Source organism: Typha latifolia, chromosome 3 (assembly GCF_019914945.1).
Source record: "Typha latifolia isolate L0001 chromosome 3, TyphaL0001v2, whole genome shotgun sequence".
Taxonomy (NCBI): domain Eukaryota; kingdom Viridiplantae; phylum Streptophyta; class Magnoliopsida; order Poales; family Typhaceae; genus Typha; species Typha latifolia.
In genome coordinates, this window is record NC_133088.1 from 15,195,245 (window position 1) to 15,217,173 (window position 21,929).

Genomic DNA, 21,929 nt, shown 5'->3' on the forward strand with positions numbered 1-21,929 from the left:
CTTTAACTCACCGACCTCTGCTAATATTATATACGCTTCTCCCCAAGTGGGTATACTAATTAAGCAATATACCTTGCTGAAACTTTACTTATGGCGGGCTTTAATAATTAATAGAAGACTGCTAATAAGTAGTACATGAATCAAGCATAAACGAGAATTTTAATAGAACAACTGCATCTTAATCAATCAATTTAAATGAAGTGGGGGAAAAAAAAGAGGAGGAGGAGGAGAAGAAGAAGAGATAAATAATTAAATGCCCAGCACAACACACCAGATGAACTCCCGCCATTGTTCTAGATCTTAATCTTACATTGGTAGAGTACACAAAGATACAGAGACAAACTACGTGTAGTCGATGAAGATGTACAACATGTGGAAACGTCCAAACTAACAGGTTGGTTTTTTTTTTTCTTTGGGTTTTGTTTTTTGTTTTCCTCTGCCACCTTCTCTCTGTTCATCCGAGATTCCAATGTACACTTCCTCTCTCTCATGATCAGGAGTGCGATCGAACTCTTATACCTTTTGATTCCCTCTCTTTTTGTTTGTTGATGCTGCTATGTGCATGAGCTTATTACTGAGCTAGCCATTGGGTCGTGTCAGCCCACTCCGTTAGCTGAAGAGGACTCTTATTCCACAACAAATCAATAAATTAACAACGGATAGATTGACGCAATGAACACCATCATCATCATGATCTAGAGAAAAGAGATGAAAAAAAAAAAATTTGAAAACTTGTAGACCTACGACGCAACTAAAGATGTAGTTACTGAAGAAGAAGTGAGAAGGAATGATGATGATCACAGTGTAGAGGAAGAAGGAGGAGGAGATGAGGAAGAGAAGAATTGAGTGTTGGGGTGATGCGAAGTCTCGAGTTTTGGGTGGGTGTTTGGGTAACAAATAGGTACATATGGTACATTGAGAGGAGGAGGAAGAGGAAGAGGAAGAGACTAATGGTGGTGGGCTAATTAATTATACTAAACCATGGCTAAGAAAGAACCCGCAGTCGTCGCCGCCGCTGTGGTCGGAGCGTTTCCTCCGCCGCCGCTCACGTTGGGCCTCTGGAACTCTATCTTGTACTGCATCTTCCCGTCCTCCTCGTCTTCGTCCTCGTCCTCGTCCTCCTCGTCGTCTTGGTCCATGTTGACGTCGCTGTCGGGGTCGTCCAACTTGTCGTAGCTCTCCATCGCCGCTTGCTGCCGCTGCTGCTCCATCAGCTTCTTCACAATGTCTTCTGGCTTCAAAGCAATCAATTCAATTATGATACGATCTACAAACCAATCGATCTTTTTCTCTAAGTTTCAGCATTGCTTGCTTACCTTCTTCATGGCCATGCCACCGCCACTAGTGCCTTCTTCGAGCAAGGTTGGAGTTAATCCTCCGTTGCTGGTTTGTATCTGTACGCCTCCGGATCCTCCACCCTCCTCGGGATTCCCGACATTCCTTTTGCTGTTGTTTAAGTTATCGTTGTTGCTGTTATCGTTGCTTTCGCTTTCTGGTTGTTGCGGGGCTTGTGGAGCTGCCATAATTGTGAGGAAGTCACCTCGTTCTTGCGGATTGGGATTGGAATGATCGGTTTCTTGCCCTTGCTGCTGGATCGATCCCATTGAGACGACGCCGCTACTGCTGGCGCCGCCGCCGCCGCCGCCGTGGTTTTTCTTGCGGTAGAGAGCGTCCAATTGGTGGAAGTAAGGGCAGGTCTTAGCGTCCTCCGGCCGCTTCTTGTTGCTTTCCTTCACCTTCTTGAAATACTTGTTGATGTTCTCCCACTTCTCCTTGCATCTCTTGGCGCTCCTGCTGTATCCCATCCTCTGCATTCCGGCGGCGATCTCCTCCCACAGCGGGCCCTTCGGCCCGGCCTCTTGGTACTTCGTCTCGAGCCCGCTCCGCAGCTTGATCAACGCGTGCACCTCCGGCTTGGGCCAGCGCGAGGACGCCGACATGGTCTCCATGCCGGCGCTCCCAGACTGATCATGCTGCTCGGAGCCGCGAAACTCTTGGAGCTGCTGGATATGTTGCGGCGGCGGCGGCGGCGGTGGCGGCGTTTGCTGTGGTTGTTGATGGTGGTGTTGCTTTTGCTGTTGGTGTTGCGGCGGCGTCTGCTGTTGCTGAGGTGGCGGCGCCGGCGGTGGTGTAGATATCGGATACTGAGTTGGCGAGATTGACGCGAAGGTGGTGGTGGTGGGGAGAGTAGTCGGCAATGGGATGGTCTGGCCGCTGATCTTTTGGATGAAGGAGATGACTGCGGCATCGCGGGAGGAAGCCATAGCGCGCTCCTGCGCGAGGATATCCTGCTCGCGGCTGAGCCTCGCCATCTCCTGCCGCCGCCACGCCTCCTCGCGTATCATCCGCTCCTGCTCCCGTTTCTCGATCGTTTCCAAGAACCGCTGCTGCATCGCCTCCTGCCGCTCCATCACCTGCTTCATCAGTCCCTCGAAGAACGCCATCATCTTCCGGCTCCCCCCCGAACCTCCCCTCCTCTTCCTCTTCCCTTGCTCCCTGCTCCCCCCAATCTCCTCGGTTCCCTCGTCGTCGGAGTCGTCCGACTCTGACGACGTGCTCATGGAGGAGAAGCTGATACCGCCGGTGGGAGTGGCGGCGGCGGCGGCGGCGATCGGGATTGTGGGCCCGAGATTCTGCGGGGGCACGACGGAGATCGGAGTCGGCTGGATCCTGGCTGAGGAGGGGCCCACCATGCCGGCGCTGACTCCGATAGAGCTCACCGGGGAGACGACGGCAGCGGGGTTGGGCGCGGTGGTCGTCGCGGCGTGGAGGGCCTCGAGCTGGCTAAAGAAGCGGTAGGTCTTGCCGTCTTGCCGGCCGGCGCGGTTCTCCCTCGTGCGCTTGTAGTACTTGTGGACGTTCTCAAACTTCTCCTTGCATTTCTTAGCGCTCCTCTTGTACCCCAACTCGGCTAGCTTCCTGGAGGAGGAGCAGGAAGAAGAAGAGGAGGAGATATGAATGAGAGAGGACGATGATTGCATACATACCACACAAACAGCATCTACGCTAATTAGACAATAATAAGAAGAATAATACTAATAATATTTTAAAAAAGATGGAAAAGATAAAGTATATTAACGTGATGGGAAAGAAAAAGGGGGAGCGAAATTTTCAAGTGAGATAAATAAGGAATGCATGCGCCTTGTACCCCGTTTCTCTCGTCGCCTCTTTGTCTTAAAATCATCTGCACCGGAATTAGAAAATTAACAGGGACTTGTTGGGATTGATGCCGCGGATCTGAAGCGGCTCTCCTCGAATTCGGCGACAAACACATAATTAAAGGAAGGGGAAAAGATGCTACGCTCGTGAAGCTGAGATGGGTTCTGGATCTAAGCGAGAGGAGAGAGAGAGAGAGAGAGAGAGTCGTAGTAGTAGTACTTTTTTTTTCTTCTTTCCCAAAACTGGAGCTCATGAAAGCAATAGCCGCAGGGAGCAGCAGCTGCAGCATCTGCTGCTACAGGTTGCCACTAACATGTGTTTCTCAGAATTCACGAGAGAGAGAGAGAGAGAGAATTTTCACTCTATTTCATGGGGGACTAAAGCCCAAGAAACCGTTAAAAAGAGTTGGAAATTTGGAGGATTTGTAATGCGTTTAACTACCTGGAGACATCCTCCCAGAGAGGTCCCTTGAGGGTGGCGTCCCGGAAGGCGGCGTCCATCTCGGAGCGGATCTTGAGAAGAGCCAGCGTCTCCTGCCTCGGCCACCGGTTCCCCGGCGCCCCGCCGCGCTCGACCTCCTCGCCGGCGGCGGCGAGGGCCTCATCGTCGGGGAAATTCCCACCAGTTCCGGGGACCAATTCTTCAAAATGAGATCTTTGTCCTGCTCCTGCTCCTGCAGGCGGCGGTGGACGGCTGCTTATAGGCGAGGCGGCCTCGGCGAGCTGCGACAATGGCGACGGCTGCTGCGGCGGAGGCTGGAGGTGGTCGGGGCCACCGGGAATTCCCATAAATGGGGTCATCTCCGGCGGAGGAACCCCATACTGGGACCCCCCTTGCTGCTGCATGGCACTGGAATCTTTACCCCCGCTCCTCTTTCTCTCTCCCTCTCCCTAATTACCACTTCAGTTGGCTATATACTTTCTCTCTGCTTGTAGTACCACAGCTCAGGCACTAATTCTAATTGCGATCTCCAGCTTCCCTATTCCCCTCTCTCTCTCTCCCTCCCTTAACTGAGTGTGGAGAGAGAGAGAAAGGAGGAATCCGGAATTGGAAAAAGGAACTCAGTACAAGGAGAGGGGGTGAAAAGAGATTGAAGCATAGACAACTGGAAAGAGGAAAAGAAAAGAAAAGAGAGAGAGCCAGTCCAGGCCAGAGAGAGAGAGAGAGAGAGAGAAAGCGCAAAGACTAGGAGCGAGCTCTGTGCTGGCAAAATAACTAAAAAATTTCCGTCACCATTTATATGTGAAGAATATTGTAGAAGTTGAAGCAGGCTATGGCTATGGGTGAGAAAGAAAAGGGAGGAAGAAGAAGAAAGGGAAACAGCATCACAGAGAGGGGGAGAAATGAATATAGTGAAGGGGGGAGAGAGAGAGAGAGAGAGAGAGAGAGAGAGAGAGAGAGAAGGGTTACACTTACAGGAGATGATGATGATGATGATGATGATGATGATGATGTGAGAGAGAGAGAGAGAGAGAAGAGAGATGGGAAATGATAAAAACAAACTGGATGCTGCGCTGTCAGGGGGGCTTACTTTGCTGCCTAATAATAGTTAAAACCGAAAGGACAGAGAAGAGAGAGAGAGAGAAACAAGTAATAAGAGCACAACCACAACACGCACACAGTCTATCCCATACCTTATAGTGGTAATATACTTTTTATATAATGGCATTATACATCTATAGGTAAAATATTAAATAAATAAATAAATAAAAATAGAATAGCTTTGGTTCTTCTCCTCCAGCTAACAGTTTTGAAACGGGGGAGTTACGATGGGACCCATCTAGCATGGACGGTTTCGATCAGAGCGTTGTGAAGTGGGTTCAATAAAAACAATGGTGGTTGGTGGTGGCGGTGGTGGCCCAGTTAGCTAGTCTTAGGGACCATTTTTCTTGATATACATTACCAAGAATTTTGCCTATCGCAATTATTTTGAATTACGAGGCAGAGGAGTAATTTGCACAAGAAATGAAATTAAAATTAAAAATAAAATTAAAGAATAAAGAATAAAGAGAGGGGGGGGGTAGACAAGAACACACTACAACAGCTGTATTGTGGGGGCGGAGACGAGAGAGGAGGAGGGCTGTAACGTGCCGGGCGAATATCGCGGATCCCACGGAAACCCCAACTGCCAGCCAAATCCCCACGATTAAACCCCACACTCATACCATGTTAGCCAGGTAATAACTCAAGTAAACTAACCCTTAATTGACTTATTATTCATCTTTTTATTACCAAATAACTACTTCCGTACACACACACCCCGTTAAAAATAAAGCAGACGGAGGGAATCTCCGATCCAGATGGCACACGATTCCACCTGCGTGACCCCCCCTCCATCATCTCCCCCGTGACGTTAATCATTGATGATTTTGAGTTAAATAACTAACAGATCCATTGCTAATCGTTTAGAGTAAAATAAAAAAGTAAATGCATGGAGGAGTTGGCATGCAAGATATTGCCGAGATGTGGGCTTGTTTTTTTGCTCTATTTTTCTACTGAAAGGATGGGGTTTGAGTTATTACAGTGGGCCCCAATCTGGTCAAGTAATAATAGAGCCTTCCCCCCTCCACCCCAAAAGAAAAAAAAAATATCACATCCCATTCCATTTCATTTCTCTCCCCCCCCTTTTTATTCTCACTATTTATCTTAATATTTCTCTCTATTTGTAACTCAATATTTCTCTCTATTTGTAACTCATCAATCAGTTTTATGTTTTTTACCCGTCGTAGGACATATTTCTTTCTTTCACGGCTCAATTCCATTATTACGCGAGGAAGAAGGGAGAGAGAAGCAAAGAGATTAAGCATGTGCCATCGGGGGCTCATCTCGCAATCATGGCCGTACCCAATTGGATTCCTTGGTCCGGACCCGCTCTAAAAATAGACGGGAATTGTACATAGGACTCATCATTCCAACCAATTATCTCACTATCTATACCAATCCAGAAAGAATTAATAATAATAATAATAATAATAATAATAATAAAATTAGAAAATCGTCTCAACGCTAAGAAAGTAAATACCAAAGAGGAAGTCATTTTTTGGGAGGGGAAGTAACCGAAACGGAAAGCTTCTCCCAATTTGATGCCAAGCTGATGCTGACCTGCCAAGTTTTGTCGTCGCTTCCAAGCCCCAGTTGCACGGCCAAATGACGCAGATGCCCTCGCCCACTGTTCATCCGCTAACGATTTTTTACTCTGCGGAGAACGCCGACCTCGAGGGGTGTTTCCGTCAGAAGGAGAGGATGCTTGAATTCGGCGGCACAACGAGCTTTCTTTTAATCCCTCTTTCTTTCTTTCTTTCTTTCTTTCTTTCTTTCTTTTTTAATATCTTTTATTCCTTTTACTTTTTCTTCTTCTTTTTATCTCGCGGTGGACTTGCATGGGTCGATTGACGAAGGGATCGCCGTCCGATTTGGATCGGGTGGCTGTGATTGGCTAGAGGTGGGGGACCAGTTAAAGATTAGCGTGGAGGGGGAGATTGGGGCCCATCATGTGAAAAAAAAACAAGCGTGTATTTGGGCCGGGCCCACTCTCGACAGGTGCAGGCGCTCATTGGTTGGGCTGTTTTTAACCTTTGGGACCACCGTTAGCTTCGTATTTTACCAAAATATTAAAAACGAAGAACGAAATATTTGCACTTAACACCCTGTCTTTTAAGTTTATCATGCTTTTATTAAAATTTGAGCCGGGCCTATTATTTTGGTATTTAAAATTTCAATACAAAACAATCCGTGTTAAATAAATAAAAAACATTCAATAGCTTTGTACGAGATTTATCCGGGATTAAATTTAAATCCATTCAAATCATAAAATTATAGCTGGTACGATCGAAATCATAATTTTATAAAATAAAATATGATCAACCTAACTAATATCTCCCCATCTTTCCTGCAATATTGCCTTGGTAATTGGTATACATAACCTTTTAAGCTTCCTTACCACTAATGCCTCTGTCTCATTCATTCATCCTCACTTTTCCTTTGTGCGAAAGCCCCAGGTAACGTGACATCCGTCTATGAAATAGGAGTACGAGATGGGGACAAAGGAAAGGGTATGTAAAGAAGACCAGAAAATGTCGTATCATATAAATCTGTACGTAAAACGAGTGAATCAATAATTTGTACAATAAATTAGTGAATGAATGCAGTATGAATGAATCCCAAAGAGAAGAAGATAATAATTAAAGTTAGGAGTGTGAATTATCGAGAAAGCCAACTGTTTCACGTAGGAAGGTTGCGTGTGCAAAGATAGAAGCTAAATTATGTACATAATCCTATTAATCTCCTGGGCCTTTCGTCTCACTATATTAAAGCCACTATTTTACCTTTAGAAAAGCGAAAAATTATTGAGTTATAGTCCTATGGACTCTTTTAAGAATAAAATTATGTAGGTAAACCTAATTAATCATAGTGAAAGATACTACTTTACTTTTGCATAAATTATTTAAAGATTTATGCACGCTAGAGTAAGCGAAATATTGGACATGTAGAGAGGGAATGATAAACCTAGGACAAACTTTAAATGGAATTGTCTAATTTCACATGGTTTTCGAGTATGCTCTCACCAAACTTAAGAAATTAAAGCAAGTTTTCAAGCTTTGGTATAATGTTTCATTTAATGTCACTACCTGGTTGCACTTGCTATTACTCGTAAAATGCAAATCAATTATATATATATATATATATATATATATATGAACTTCGCAATTATATTTGGCACCTTTATAAATAATGTTCTCAATCTAGTAATTTGTATAGAGTCCTTGGAGTCCTAAAACCTTGAATTATGCTGTCTCTCTTCATACTTGTATCAATGGATAGTATATTAGAGGATGAAGTAATTAAGATTAGAGATGCTAATTAAATTAAAAGGAAAGTTACCCATCTTTCCTAGATTGTTCTATGTCGGGGCATAATGAGGATACCAACAAAAATTATCTTTGGTCCACATAATTATCAATTTTTATTATTTAATCAAATTTGATTAAATTTGCAGGCTGAGATTAAGAAGTAAAATTATGAGTTTTTGGGCAAACCAAATGTGAGCACCAAACAAAGTATCAGAATGAAAGTTCCAAACTTATTTGACTTTGTATATACAAGACTCGATATAATCGCTTTCTTATTCAGTGATTTTTATTAAATTAAAAAAAATTGTTATTTTTAATCAGATTTATTTTTCTAAGCGTCGGTATCGTCCTACTTGTAAATAAGTTTGGAACTAACTTATAATGCCAAATTAATTTGGTTAAAAACCCTAAAAGTCTCGACATATATTGGCAGTGTTTGAGGGGGATAATGACTTATAATCTCTTATTTAATCTCGTTTATCTTGAAATTGAAAAATAAAAAATCTTACCTAAAAATTCTTTACAAATATTCTCAAAATAGATGCAGAAGATAGTAGAGAGATATAGAGAGAGAATTCATCTTATTACGTCGTTATGTCTGTAGAATATTTTTAAGTATTTTTAGTGAAGAAGGAAAAAAATATAGTGCATATAAAATAATTCCATGCAGAAAAAATTGGGCATTCTCCTAGGTTCAATGAATTGGGTCTCATGTTTTCCCCACCCCAATCAAAAATATCTCCAAAGTTTTATGGTCCTTAATTAAGCAGTGGGAAAAGAAACCACTGTTGTTAGGTATCCACACATATCACAAGATGCCTAAGTTTTATTAATCTTAGCACCCAACTGTTTTAATCCTTCCTGCTTAGAACTTTACTCACTAATCTTAACCCATGTTGAAACTTTACTAGATCTATAAATGAGGGCTTTCGAAGCTCCCCATTTGTTCACAAAAATGAATCAATTCCACCAAATTATAAGGTTGTAATAAGTACTAAACGACATAGATTAATTTGGATGGCATCGAAGCCATACGAAATCTCTAATTTGGTACCTTAGACTGTACTTAGCCAAATCATTATGTTTATAATTTGCAATTATTTTCTCTTATCATTACTTGAAGTTATAATAATTAAAGATGCACATGCTAGTGGAGTGTGAGCTTCAACAAGCAGCAATATATATATAACAAAATTAAAATCGTCTCCCAAAGCCTTTAATCCCAACGGTTGGAATAACAAGGGATTGATTTGTAAAGAATTAAGCATACAAGGTTCGAATTACAAAATTTGACGGTTTTTTTTTTAAATATGGATATCCTCTAAAATCTATTAACTAAAATATGATTAATCATAATTAAAATATAAATTAGATCTATAAAAGATTATTTTATCCTTGCATAAATGTTTAAAAATGGTTTAAAGGCTGTCAAATATTATATATGGAATATACCATAAAAGGGGAGATATTTTAATTGTTTACATATGGTTATTAGCTTTAATAATAATTTATTAGGAATATTTATTTACATATTCAATTATTATTATTTTTTCTTTAAAAAAGTATTACTCTGCTATCATTTCGATCCTTCACATCTCTCCTCTCCTAATCTAACTACTACAAATAATATTTTAGTCATTTACCAAAATATCTCCCAAATTTATTATTCTAAACCTAGTTAGATTAACTTATTTTAGTTTAAAAGTTAATAAAACTAAAGTAGATTAGAATTTATACCGCATCTAAACGCCACCTTGCAGGGAGAATCCAAAGCCCAAGTAATGGAGGAGTGCATGGTGATATGGATTGCCACGTGCAACCACGTGGACGCCAGGTAACGTAAGCTCCACGTCGGTAGCTTATGATTGGACGGCTCCTCTTTTAACGAGCTTTGGAGTTTCTTTGAGTTACGCAATCGATCACCACACGGACCGCATAATTTCCTCTCTACGTCCACAGAGAGAGAGAGAGAAGGAAAATAAAGTTGATAAGTAGAAGAAATTGTGAGGAAAATTTAAGAGAAAAAGAGTTGACTCTAATGCAAACAAAAAGAAAACGTGAAATATTAGAATGGAAAGATATTTATTTTATTAAGCTCAGTCGTTCACTGGCACTGCTTTTAATTCAACCACTATTATTATTTATCAAATATCATAGAAAATACCCAATCTAAGGTTTTCTCGTTTTTTTTTTTTTTTTTTTTTTTTTTGGGGGTTTGAAAATCACGTCTTCTCCTCTAATTTAAGATAATAATATATATATAAATTAAATGTGGATGATTATATAGACAAAATATCGACTGTTTCTGATAATTATATGTATAATATAAGATGTTAAAATGAGAAATTAATATTTCCACAAATAAAGTGGTCAACTCGCTGACCCCAGAGTGAACGGGACAAAACATGACAATTGGGAGTTGGAGGTGGGGGCAGAGGAGAAGGATGTCACATAACAGCTAATATTATTAGCCTTCCGAGTTCCGATTGATGTTAAATATTCCTCTCCTTTAAATTTCTTTCTTATTCGCATACGTTATATCAAATAATGACCAGCATCATCAAATCTTCCACCCACTAATATAATTGGGTGATCGATCACCAAGTGCACTGCAATCAAAGCTCCAATCATGGGAGATTTAGATGCAATGCCTCAGGATTAAATGATAAGCATTGCATATACGATGGATGGATAGATGAATGCATGCTACTTGGTGAGTAGGAGCATCCAAATGTTTAGAAAAGTAGTCAAAATTATTAGATATATTCGTAAGAGTCATACATACACCATGATGAATTGCAGCTCCGATCATGGTATCACAGGCATAGTTTATTATAATATATTATATGACTTTCAATGGAGGGCTGTTTCCATTCACTAATTGAATCAAAGTACTTCTAATACCAAATCACTATATTTGCTATAACAACACTCTCCTCCTCAAAACCTATAAGCATGTAAAGAAATAAGAAAACAGTAAGGAAAGACTTATAGACATAACCACAATAAGATACATATGGTTCATCCAAAACTAAGCTATGCCCAAGAACAGGAAGAAGAATATTTCGCTATCAAGAATATGAGATATAGGTAGAGAGATCTCATTTATCTACTACCGTCGTCAAACAGCATTCTTAGAGGAAGCCCTTCTCTCGTCCGACTCTCCCTTAAGCAAAACCTACCTTTGAAGTGTCTAGAGGGCAAAACCCCTCTTTTGTGTGCCAATTCTCAACATTTGGGTATTACAAACCCTCATATATAGTCTCTCACATATAACCCAAGCGACATAAGTCAAGTGAACTCAAACATAGATAACTCACTTCATGAGTCTATTGAATCAACCCTAATAAATATATGATTTAATTTTGTGACTTTGATATCACAAACCTAACAGTTTTGGCGTCATGCATATCAAGACGCTGCATTTGTACAGTGTTAAATGGAAATCATCGTAAGCAAAAGAATCTTGGTCTTCATTCTTTTCTTCCCATCAAAGGTTAAGAGCATGTGTTTATAAGTGGATATCAAGATGTTTCATATGGTTTTAACTTGCCACTTAGAAAGGATATGTGATGGGATCTATGAACCAAAAATTGATATTGTTATTAATGCATGGAACCAAAGGAGCACTTTAGCTTTTCTATTCTTGTATGGGACTATTCTAAAATCGTGAAATATGAAGAGCCATGGTTATTCTCCATGAGTCAGTATGAATTCACTAGTTAGTGCAATCACAAGCAATTATTTGTTTGTTGTAATAATAACTACTTAGAAATACATTTTATCTTTTTGTGGTTAAATTAAAATTTACGGTATCTGTTGAATTTTTATTTGGGTAACTTGACTCTCTTCTGTGGTTATCTTTCTCATTTCTTACTTTGGATGTTGAAAATCTTTAACAAAACAAAAGGAAAAAATAGAAGAGAAAAACAGAATAAAAGGGGTTAGAAGTTCAACAATCTTTAACAGAAATGTTTAATTGCCTAAAAGTGAAGTAAAAAGATAATCACTTTCAAATACCTCTATACTTTTTATATTTATTTACAGAAAACATTAAAAAAAATAACTCTCTCATCTACCAAGAAAATTTTAACAATTTTTTTTTTAACTTACTTTCAAGCAGAGTTATTTCGCTGAAGCGAGTCACTTTATTAAACTCTAATTTCTACCAAGAAATTATAAGCTGTGCAGGATGCAACGGTGATAATATGTGGATTATTTGTGGGGCTCGTATCGAGTAAAGCTGGACCCTTGTTTTGCCGACTTAATCTACGAGCTCCAATCATTATATATATATATATATATATATATATATATATTCCAAGATAAAATATGAGCACCACTATTGAATTGACCAATCTGATGGCATTAACTCACATTAACCACTTGCGTCATCAAAGTTAGATATATGTAGGGAAACACTGTTCACTGCAAGTAGCTGCACATGCTATTTATCAATCTAGCTAGTGATAAGATCAGATATCCACTCCCTCCCCTGATAAAAAAAATCCTACAAAAATTAATACCACGCAATCCATTCCAAGGAATATAAAGCATGTCAATGTGATTAAAACGCACCTCCCTTCTAGTTGCAACTGTCAACCTTCTCACATACAATTAATACCAAGCCCAATTTTCTCTCGCCACTTGTGTGCATGACCCCACTCACTGTTTCCAACCCCTAATTCCTAGTGTAGAAATTAGTATCACAAATCACACAACAGTATCGTTCTTAGCATTACTGTTGCAATGATGTTGTCCTTTGCATAGCTATAATACCGATCACACATCGGAGCAATCTGGAGAAGAAAATAGAGAGGAGAATTAGGTGCAGAATTGACATGGGAGAACTCAGTGATACAGGATGAAGAGAAGTAAGCTTGTACCAGACAAGATTTACAACCATCGCCGTCGATATGTCGTAATCTCCTGTGTCGTAATAGACAGGATCGAACGCGACAATCACATGCGTGGTCTCAGGAAAGCCAAGTAGCTAGCTTTAAAGATTATACCCCAGAAGGGAAAGAATTAATCCAAATCGTCACCCTTAGAAGTGCATGAGTAAAGGACAGGAAGATTTTATAGGTAGGTATGCCTTGTTGCAGGAATAAAGCTTCTTTATGTAGGCATTGAGTAGGACTTGTAATAACACTGCACAACTGGAAAAAGGAGATAAAAAGACAAGCAGAATAAATACAAAGTTCGTTGTTATAATTCAGAACGTAAACTGCAGCAGGCATCTGAAGCCAATCAAATAGGAGCTTTTCTTGCTGAATCAGGGATGCCTGAATTAATGGAAAGATGACTTAAAAGAGTTCATAGAAGTCAGTAGCAACAGTCACTGAGCTACAACAATCATCTTTCAGAGATGATTGCAACCACTTTTTAGGTCAACAGGTCGCAATCATGCTAATTGCTGACCATTATGAAACAAAACAAAAAGAAAAGGAAAATGAAAATCTTATGCAATCTGTGTCTAAATCTAGTTCCAGACCACCAATTTCCCATGTTCTTGTTCCAGATGTCTAACTTTATTTTCAAAATAAATCTTTTCGAATAGAAAGTACCTGCGAAGTTCATAGATGACTCCAGAACAAGTTGTTATATCAACCAGCTTCACCAATTCTAAATTAACCCTGTCAAACTATATGAATTCTACCAAGAATACCATACAATCTTCAGCTCCAATTGGGAATTATTTCTGGCTTTTGCAAGATATACAAAACATCTTTGTAAAGGAATCATTTTAAAGCATAAGCATTAGATAGCATACACCCCGTCCTTCAAGTTTGATTCATGCTTCTGGCGACATTATGACCATAAGATCCATATCAAAGACCACTAATTGTAAGTAAGCATGCTCTTCTGTCAGGTGGAAAACAAGTAAATAATGCATAACAATCTAGCATAATTAGTTCAAGGACTGGCGGATGAAAATAAATGGATAAGCAGTTCATCGTCTATATCCACATATATATAGTTTACCTTGAAGAAATCAATATTAACAAGTTCTGCCATCAGAGAGAACAGAACATGTTTTACTTATCATAAAAGAAAAATTCTCTATAAATATACTCTTAGAAGAAAAAAAAATCTCTGTATAACATCATATTTTTTTCACATTAAATCCAATTATTATTTTCACAATGGCAATAATACTAAGACAATACCATAATATGAGCCTTCAACTGAGGTTGACATGCCAAAACAACCTTACAAAGCATGTTGCCCTATGCCACAGAATAGAAGATTCAATATTACTAACAGCTGTAATTTCATCTGAATAAGAGTGTTTCTTGAGAATGTTCTTCAAACTGTCTTTGTTGATGAGCCGATTTAGAAGCTGCAAACAGCGCCTGGATGGGCTCAGGTCACAACATTACGGACTTGTTACATATACTTAGAAGTCCTAAAATATGATTCTTGACTTCTAATTGCAACACTTTCCAGAGTATTATTGTCAGGTGTTAGGTCAAAGCACAATAGTAAATCTGGAATATCCATAAAATAAAAGGTTTGAAGTTCTAGTCGAAAAGGACTTGTTTCCATCCAAAATGATCTGAAATATCCATCATTTATGGTTTCATTGGAAATCTATGCCAGAAAACTCGAAAGATGTCCAAAACAGACTGAAATTGACTCAGACCTGAATGAAACTATAGATACAATTGAATATTGACTAGAACTGGCCATTTCAAAAAAAAAAAAACTGTGCAGTGCCATTCAAAGGCACTATGCATATTATCACCAAACGTATTCATTTCTAAGGAAGTCAAATAAAACTCATTATAGTGAACTCGAGCAGACACATTCTAGACATGGTTCATCAATAGCTACATTGAAGAGTAAATTTAGTTATACCATTCTCTTCTAATTTAGATGCAAACTCATGACATATCTTCCTTTTTTTCTCAACAGTGACCATGTACATCGCCATAATTTGATTTACCTACCACCAAAAGCATTTCCTTAACCCAAACACTTATTAGTCATATAATTGTCATGTAACAAATAACATTAACTTCACTGATTAATTATTTACTTATGAAGTATTTTAAGTCATACTACACTTAAATCATACAGTTTTACATATATAATCCTGAAACTACTGAACCATTCCTATGTAACAAAATAACTCCAAAGTGATGAGCAATCTGGTTTGCTGTGTCCAAGTTTTCTTCTCAATTTTCATATTTGGAAACTTCTCTACAAATTTTGCAAAACTTTGATGCTAAGCATCACTGCCAAAAGAGAAACCCAGGCCCAGTCAAGACAAAAACACTAATCGAGATATAGAACCTCGTCGATCCTTCATATCTTTTGCCAAGGCATAAACAACAAGAAACCTCTAGTACCAATAAATGAAAACATCAGATATTGGTGAAAATATATTAGCAACAGCTAATCTAATACTGCAACAACAAAAGAAAATGACAACAGCATTCTATTATATAAAAAACAAGGGATGGTATCCTAGTTGCACAATACTTTAGTGTAATTACCTTTTTTTCAGCTTCAGCAGCAATTTTTTGATCAAATAGGTTTGAGAAAATCTCATCTCCCAATGTGTGACGCCATGCTAATGCGTAATGGGACCTGCTGTCAAAATCCTAGGCATGCCAAGTACAGCATGCCTGTAACAGAGCATGATAATTATTGCTTAACGTGGCAACTACTTCTCTGAAAAAGAAAGATGCTTAGTCTAGCAAATATCAGACTAATCACTGTATTATGAAACCAACATTGTACCCTTCAAAGATATTTTCCAGGACAATTTATACCATCATCCAAGAAAATCTAAAGTATCAAATAGCAGGTACAGCATGACCTTTGCAAACATAAAGGAAATGTCAGTAGTATGTGGGGGTATAACATCAAAAAAAGTTCAGGCCATTAAATGTCAAAAGATTATGATGCAGCATATATAGAATGTAGATATGGATTTGGATTATATAAAACTTTCATTATCTTCGATAAGTTTAAGCACGTGGAATCATACATAAATCTAGTGAACCACAAGTAATCCTTGTTTATTAGTGAACCCCACCAGCCCTTGGTGCAGACCAATTAATCTGATAATCCATGGTCCGTGGCGTGTGTATACAGTAAACACTAAACACATGCCCTTTTGCCTTCCTCTTATCAGAGAAGTTAAGTTTTCAAAAGCAACAAAGTATTTCATATTCCCTGAATGGATCAACAACCAAAGCTTCCTGTAGGAGTACAAGAATAAAAACAACACCCCTATGACTCCCTTAATTGGTGTCAGTTAAATACTTAAATGAATATATTTTTTTCTTCGTTCAGCTCCATCTTGGAGTTCTCAACATCATGAAGGGTTCTAAACTTCTAGTTGTATCTAGGTCTGCTTTTCGTCTCTCTCCCTTATGGCATCTTCCATCTATACTGGAAATCTGAATCACTTCTTAATCGCACCATGTTATCACTTTTAGCATGTTCAGACCATCTTAAATAATTTCCTCATACCTTATCCTCAATCAGTGCTACCATTACATTTCCAAACTCCCTCCAAGAATGTGAATAAAAAGAAAACTAAAGGCAAAAGAATCTTCAAGCATCAAAACCCAATGTTCTTTTGCACCAATAACAGACATAGGTTTGCAGAGGAGAGCATTTACTATCAAAAGAAAAGAAAAGAAAAGAAAAGAAAAGGACCATCTCGCAGAAGCCAATATTCATCAATAATTCAACATGAGTGATTAAATGCGACTTACTCTAAGCACTAAATAGAATATAAAAGACCGAAATGACCAATCTAAATCATTCAACACCATTTCAGCTATTATCTGACTGCTAGTTTTGGCATTATCAGATGTGCTCATGGATCCAACGTAAAAGTGCTACACAATGGTCTCTTTAGGCCATTTATATTCCATGGTTTAGAAAGGCATTCGGAAATTCTTGCTCCAACAAAATAACCTTTCGCATAAATGTAGGTATTGCTTCCCTGTAATAGCTGATAATACAATTTAATAATGCAACCTGTTGTGCCACGCAAACCAGGGAACAAGGCCCTCACATACTTGTGATGGCATTTAGTTGCTTGGCACATGCATGTACTAACCAGTGAGGACACTGTGTGTAATAAAACAGTGTTGTGCCTCCAATTTTAAGGAGTCCCCTATAAGTCAATGTGTGAGTGTATTCACTTAATTCAGCAAAATGACCAGCAGGAGAAATTCAGAAAATGATATATATTGCTCTGCTCTAATAATTTACTTGTACCGGCAAAGTGTCAACAAATTGGAGCGCAAACCAAGAAGCATCAATTTTTATCAACCTAAAATAATGTTTACCGTCACTGAATATATGTAACTCAGGTGATGATTTCAAGGATATAGTGCAGTTATAAGGAATATGAGGGAAGACATGCAAATATAAAAATACTCCAGGGCAAATACATGACAACCTTATCTATATACACAGATCCACACTGGCACATGCTTGTTGTGTGTTTGTTCAACTATGCATGACAAGTTCCACAGGAATTTAATTGAGGTTGCTCAAAGATTGTTGGCATAATTGTCTTGCACTTTTCCAACTTCCAATAACTACGAGCACCAAGCATAAGCATCCATCAGTACTTTTTGACCATTCTTCTAAAAATATAGAATATAACTAGGCTCCACTTAAGTCCCGCCTAGATGACCGCTGTAGCATCTTATATCATATTTTAATATATAGATTGACTCTGAAATTTAAAACTATTGTACATTGATGAATTAGTGGATTCTTATAGCTTACTATAGTTCTTAATAAGAATGTTAAGAAGAATGCACTAGTATATTGTTCAAATTGTAGGCATTAATTTTAAATTTTTAACTTCTTCTCTCACTATTATTTTTTTATTTGTTTATTTTTTAACCATTTTGAATTCTAGGCACTCGCCTAGCACTAAAGCGCTACATGATCCCTTGTCCACCCGTCTACTACCTACAGTATTTTAAAACCTTGTTCTTGACACACGAGATTCAAACTATTTTACATGTGACAACATGATAAATGACAAAAGAACCAATTATGAAGACCAATCCATCATAAAAGATATTAGGGTATAAAAAATACTTACTGCAAATACTGATACATGAAAGAGCTTTCTAATCATTGATTATATTATGAAATTATGATGATATGCCTTATGAGAAAGGCTTTGAGGCAAAGAATTATAAAAAAGATGTTCCTCAATCAGATTTGAAGCAAAAGTTTCAAAACTACCTTCAGTACTCAAGAAGGTCTAAGCATTGATATGAAAAGTGTCGATATGCTCGAGTGAATCAAAGACCAGCTTCCAATGTGGAACAAAAATATTGAAACACAGGAGAAAGTAAAGCCTGACTGCTAACTATGCTTTCCTTTTGTCATTTAGTGAAATGTTATAAATTCTATTGCCTCCTTAATAATCACAGAGAATTAGCGGCTGACCCAAAAGTTCCCTGCTTGCATTGCCCAACAATAATGAGCAAAGTGCCATTTCTTGTTTCATCTAGCTTACTACAAAGCCGCCGTGGCACCTATTCAATCAAAAGGTAAAACATATGCATCAGCTAAGAATTTATAAAGACAAAATTTCATCAAAATGAAACAAGCAAGACCAAGGTATTAACAAACCAAATGCCATTTTTTGCTTAATGGAGTTCCCAAAACTTGAATTTCATCTACTTTTGGCAAAGGAGGAGATCGAGGAAAGCAGAACACTTTCCTCTTCAGGTCATCTCTCCCAGTAGCTCGTACATAAGAACCCTTTGTAATGTTACCATCCTTCCAAATATCTTTCAAGAAAAATAGAATCGGCTTCTTGCACACTGATCTGTAAGAATCCCTTGTGTCAAAATCAAACTCGTTCTTGTGACCAATCTTATTCCAAGCAATATAAGTCTGCTCGGATCTCTCCAAATCTCGTGGAAGAACAATGTTAGGGAACACTTGTACAACATAGCCCAGTGACACAGCAATAGTAAGCTTCCGGCTTTTATCATAAGCAATAGCACGCTGCAAAAAACTATGTGGATCTGTCTTCATAGCCTTTGTAAAAAGCACAAGGCTTTCAAGGGAGCTCAAGCCAGGGTAAAAGGAGTCAACAGTCTCAACATGATGGATTGATATAAAAGGAGCAATAGGATGAGCAGCCAAAAGTCCATGTGCATTCCCCCTAATATCCCACTGAGATAACAAAGAAGAACAAACAGCAATATTGGTAATATTCCTATTCAATAAGATACTAGTTCCAATGATCATTCATCGTCCCAATCCAATGACATGCAGACATTACGTTCAGTTGATAAAGAAGTTAACTTGACGGCGAAAATTAAGAACAAATATATCAAGAATCCGAAATGTACCTGATGGAAACCATGCTCGCGAGTTAAGGGGACTCCGAGCTCGGAGATGCAGGCATGCAGCCGGTCGTCACTCCCGTAGAGCCGGGGGTACCTCTCAAGGCATCCATCCTGCATCGTCGCAAGGGCCTCGGCGAGCGGGTAGCTGAGGGCGATGCCACCGCCGCCGAATGCCATGGAATGGCTGAAATAGGTGTTTGCAGAGTGGCTCTCGGACGGCGCCCCGACGTAGACCATCTCGGTCCAGTCGTACTTGGCGAGCACGGCGACGAGGTTGTCGATGCAGACGATGGTGTCGTCATCGACGAGCACGAACCACCGTGCCGTGGGGTGGCCGAGTCGGAAGCTCTCGGCGACGATGCGGGCTATGCGGAGGCCGGATGGGTGGCCGGTGGGGTTAGTATAGCGGAACCGGGAGATGTCCTCGGAAACGCGAATCGGAGGGAGGAGAGCGTCGTCATCGTCCTTAGCTAGAGGGAGGTCGTCGAGCCAGACGTGGCCGTGCATGGAGGAAGGGCGCCACCATAGGCGGAGGAACTCGCGGCGGCGCCGCCAGAGGTGCGCGGAACCAGCGATGCCGAAGACGAGGTGGCGAGCTGCGAGAGGGGAGGAAGAGGAGTGTCCGTCTTGCGAGTCCGAGGAGGTTAGGGTCTCTGAAGAGAGGAAGGGGTCGCGGAAAGGAGGAGGAGGAGGAGGAGGAGGAGGAGGGGAGAATAGAGGAGAGAATAATGGAGGAGGGGAGGAGATGGAATGAAAGCGAGTCCACGAGAGGAGGGAAAAGGAGGTGGACGGAGAGGATGGCGAGGATGAAGAGGAGAATACGAGGGAGAGCCAAGCGGCGGTGGTGAGGAGGAGTGCAAGGAAGGCCGCGGCGGAGGAGGCGATACGGCAGCGGCGAAGAGGGCGGAGGGAGGCGGTGGGGAGGAGGGCTGGTTTCATCGTCGTCATCTTCGTCGTCATCGTCATAGTCTTCGCTCATTTGCGCGAGGAGGAGACAGGGTTGTTATATTTTAGGTAGGAGAGGAGGGGAGGTATATATTTGGAAAGTGGAGAGTCCGATGGTGTAGTGGCGTTTCAAACTTTGAAGAGAAGAAGAAGGGAGAAAAATGTTTCGGAATCCTCCTTTTGGTTTTGGTGGTGAGGCCAGGAAAAGGAGAGAGAGTTGGCGGTGGTGGTCAGGTGTTTCATCGAGTGGGAGTTTCGGATGGGGAATACGAGGATCTGGGTCTTGGAAGCGTCGTGATGGAGATGGCTGTTCCCGGAGTCCACAGAGCGTCGAGTTGTTGCCTCTCAATCGGGCTATAGTTTTTAATCAAACTAAGGCCCAGAATAATTCACTTCAAAATGTTTTTATTTATTTATTAATAAGCTTAAAAAATGATTGGCATGGAAAATATTTATAAAATATTTTTCGTTTTTTTAAGTTCTTTTTTTTTTCTTCTAAATTTGTTTATCTACTGCTTGAGCTACTTATTAAATGGTGATAGAATATTATAGAAATAGAGGAACATCTCTTAAGGCGGGCGGGTATATAAGGGACTTGTATTCAATTATTTAGATGAAATAATAAAAAATTAAATAAGAATTCTAGTAATAATTTACCCATATTCTCAAAATGTCCCGTCTGATTTTAATCAGACCTTCAAATGGCAAAAGGATATATTTCAAAGAAAAAAAATGCCTAACTTGTAATAGAAAATCAAAATGATTTTGTTTAAAAAAAAATAAAAATAATGAACCTCTAACGTTATTTAGTTATTAAAAACAGAGGCAAATTATTTGAATAAATTAATTTTGGTGGAGGCTTAGTTTAGTATTTGATCCGTGCATAGGGAATACTTATTTATAAATTATAATTTTTTTAAATACATTTTGCAGCCAAATGTTTATTTGTGCATATTTTAGTTAAATCTTACATAAGATAAGTTATGCATATTTTCTAAACAATATTTTTAGTATAATTAATATAATTATTTAAAATATAGTTAGTAACCAAACACAATTTTTTTTAAAAAATATTCAAAATAATTATTACATTTATATTTAAAAATAATAAAATACGAGTAAAATTATATATATAACAGGTGTATCGTACTTCCAACACTTTATACTTGTATCTAGAAAGATTGGAAAAATATAAACATTTTACTGGCATCCAGTCCTCCTGTACACCCATTGAAATACTTCCTTTTAATCTTTGGGCGTCCTTTTATTTTTATGCTAAAGAGCTAGATCGAGCCTCCCATATGCGTTGTTGTCCACTCATGCTTTGGTGCTTCCCAAAAGCATAATTCGGACATTGTTGATTTTTTTTTTATCATTCATGAGCCCGAAGGCTAGATACAAAGGCACTTTAGGCCTTATCGAGCATTTAGCTATCTAGTCTAGACTTTAAGTCATATGCGTCGTCAAACAATTGCTTCGAATCAAACGCTGTCGAGACCTGCTCCAAGCTGTTGCGTTGCCAAGTTGTTCTTTCAAGCTAACCGCACTGTCGAGCCATCAACCGAATCGAGCCAAGCTACCAAACTACTCAACTACCAAATATTTTTATAAGATACTT

The 21,929-nt window shown here is 39.4% G+C and overlaps 2 protein-coding genes and 1 long non-coding RNA gene across 4 annotated transcripts; all 3 read right to left on the reverse strand.

Annotated features, from left to right (window-relative positions):
• Positions 1 to 227: 227 nt before the first annotated feature.
• LOC140783589 (trihelix transcription factor GTL1-like) lies at positions 228 to 4,777 on the reverse strand. Of its 2 annotated transcripts, none has more exons than XM_073130522.1 (3): positions 3,601 to 4,777; positions 1,317 to 2,919; positions 228 to 1,231 (listed from the first exon to the last, which is right to left on the reverse strand). In XM_073130522.1, exons 1-3 carry the CDS (start codon positions 4,002 to 4,004, stop codon positions 1,220 to 1,222), a joined length of 2,019 nt encoding a protein of 672 aa, XP_072986623.1. In that variant the 5' UTR covers positions 4,005 to 4,777; the 3' UTR covers positions 228 to 1,219. The 2 variants fall into 2 exon arrangements, with proteins under 2 accessions (XP_072986623.1, XP_072986622.1); XM_073130521.1 differs by having other exon boundaries at positions 228 to 1,235.
• A 2,144-nt stretch (positions 4,778 to 6,921) lies between these two features.
• LOC140784727 (uncharacterized) lies at positions 6,922 to 11,317 on the reverse strand. The gene is made up of 3 exons (XR_012108309.1): positions 11,126 to 11,317; positions 9,747 to 9,956; positions 6,922 to 7,250 (listed from the first exon to the last, which is right to left on the reverse strand). It is a non-coding gene; the product is annotated as an uncharacterized lncRNA (long non-coding RNA).
• A 1,065-nt stretch (positions 11,318 to 12,382) lies between these two features.
• On the reverse strand, positions 12,383 to 20,652 carry LOC140784993 (uncharacterized). The gene is made up of 6 exons (XM_073132670.1): positions 19,370 to 20,652; positions 18,639 to 19,190; positions 15,512 to 18,541; positions 12,896 to 15,357; positions 12,588 to 12,808; positions 12,383 to 12,504 (listed from the first exon to the last, which is right to left on the reverse strand). The coding sequence occupies exons 1-3, from the start codon at positions 20,330 to 20,332 to the stop codon at positions 18,431 to 18,433; spliced, it is 1,626 nt and encodes a 541-aa protein (XP_072988771.1). The 5' UTR covers positions 20,333 to 20,652; the 3' UTR covers positions 12,383 to 12,504; positions 12,588 to 12,808; positions 12,896 to 15,357; positions 15,512 to 18,430.
• Between the last annotated feature and the right edge of the window lie 1,277 nt (positions 20,653 to 21,929).

What these genes read in the sequence shown, in the direction of transcription:
- LOC140783589 (XM_073130521.1), bottom strand. Translation starts at nt 4,004, where the DNA reads ATGCAGCAGCAAGGGGGGTCCCAGTATGGGGTTCCTCCGCCGGAGATG. An exon ending in CTCTGGGAGGATGTCTCCAG is followed by an intron (nt 2,920 to 3,600) that starts GTAGTTAAACGC and finishes CTCCTCCTCCAG; the next exon opens with GAAGCTAGCCGAGTTGGGGT. An exon ending in GTGGCATGGCCATGAAGAAG is followed by an intron (nt 1,236 to 1,316) that starts GTAAGCAAGCAA and finishes ATTGCTTTGAAG; the next exon opens with CCAGAAGACATTGTGAAGAA.
- LOC140784993 (XM_073132670.1), bottom strand. Translation starts at nt 20,332, where the DNA reads ATGACGATGACGACGAAGATGACGACGATGAAACCAGCCCTCCTCCCC. An exon ending in GCGAGCATGGTTTCCATCAG is followed by an intron (nt 19,191 to 19,369) that starts GTACATTTCGGA and finishes TTGTTATCTCAG; the next exon opens with TGGGATATTAGGGGGAATGC. An exon ending in TAAGCAAAAAATGGCATTTG is followed by an intron (nt 18,542 to 18,638) that starts GTTTGTTAATAC and finishes TTGATTGAATAG; the next exon opens with GTGCCACGGCGGCTTTGTAG.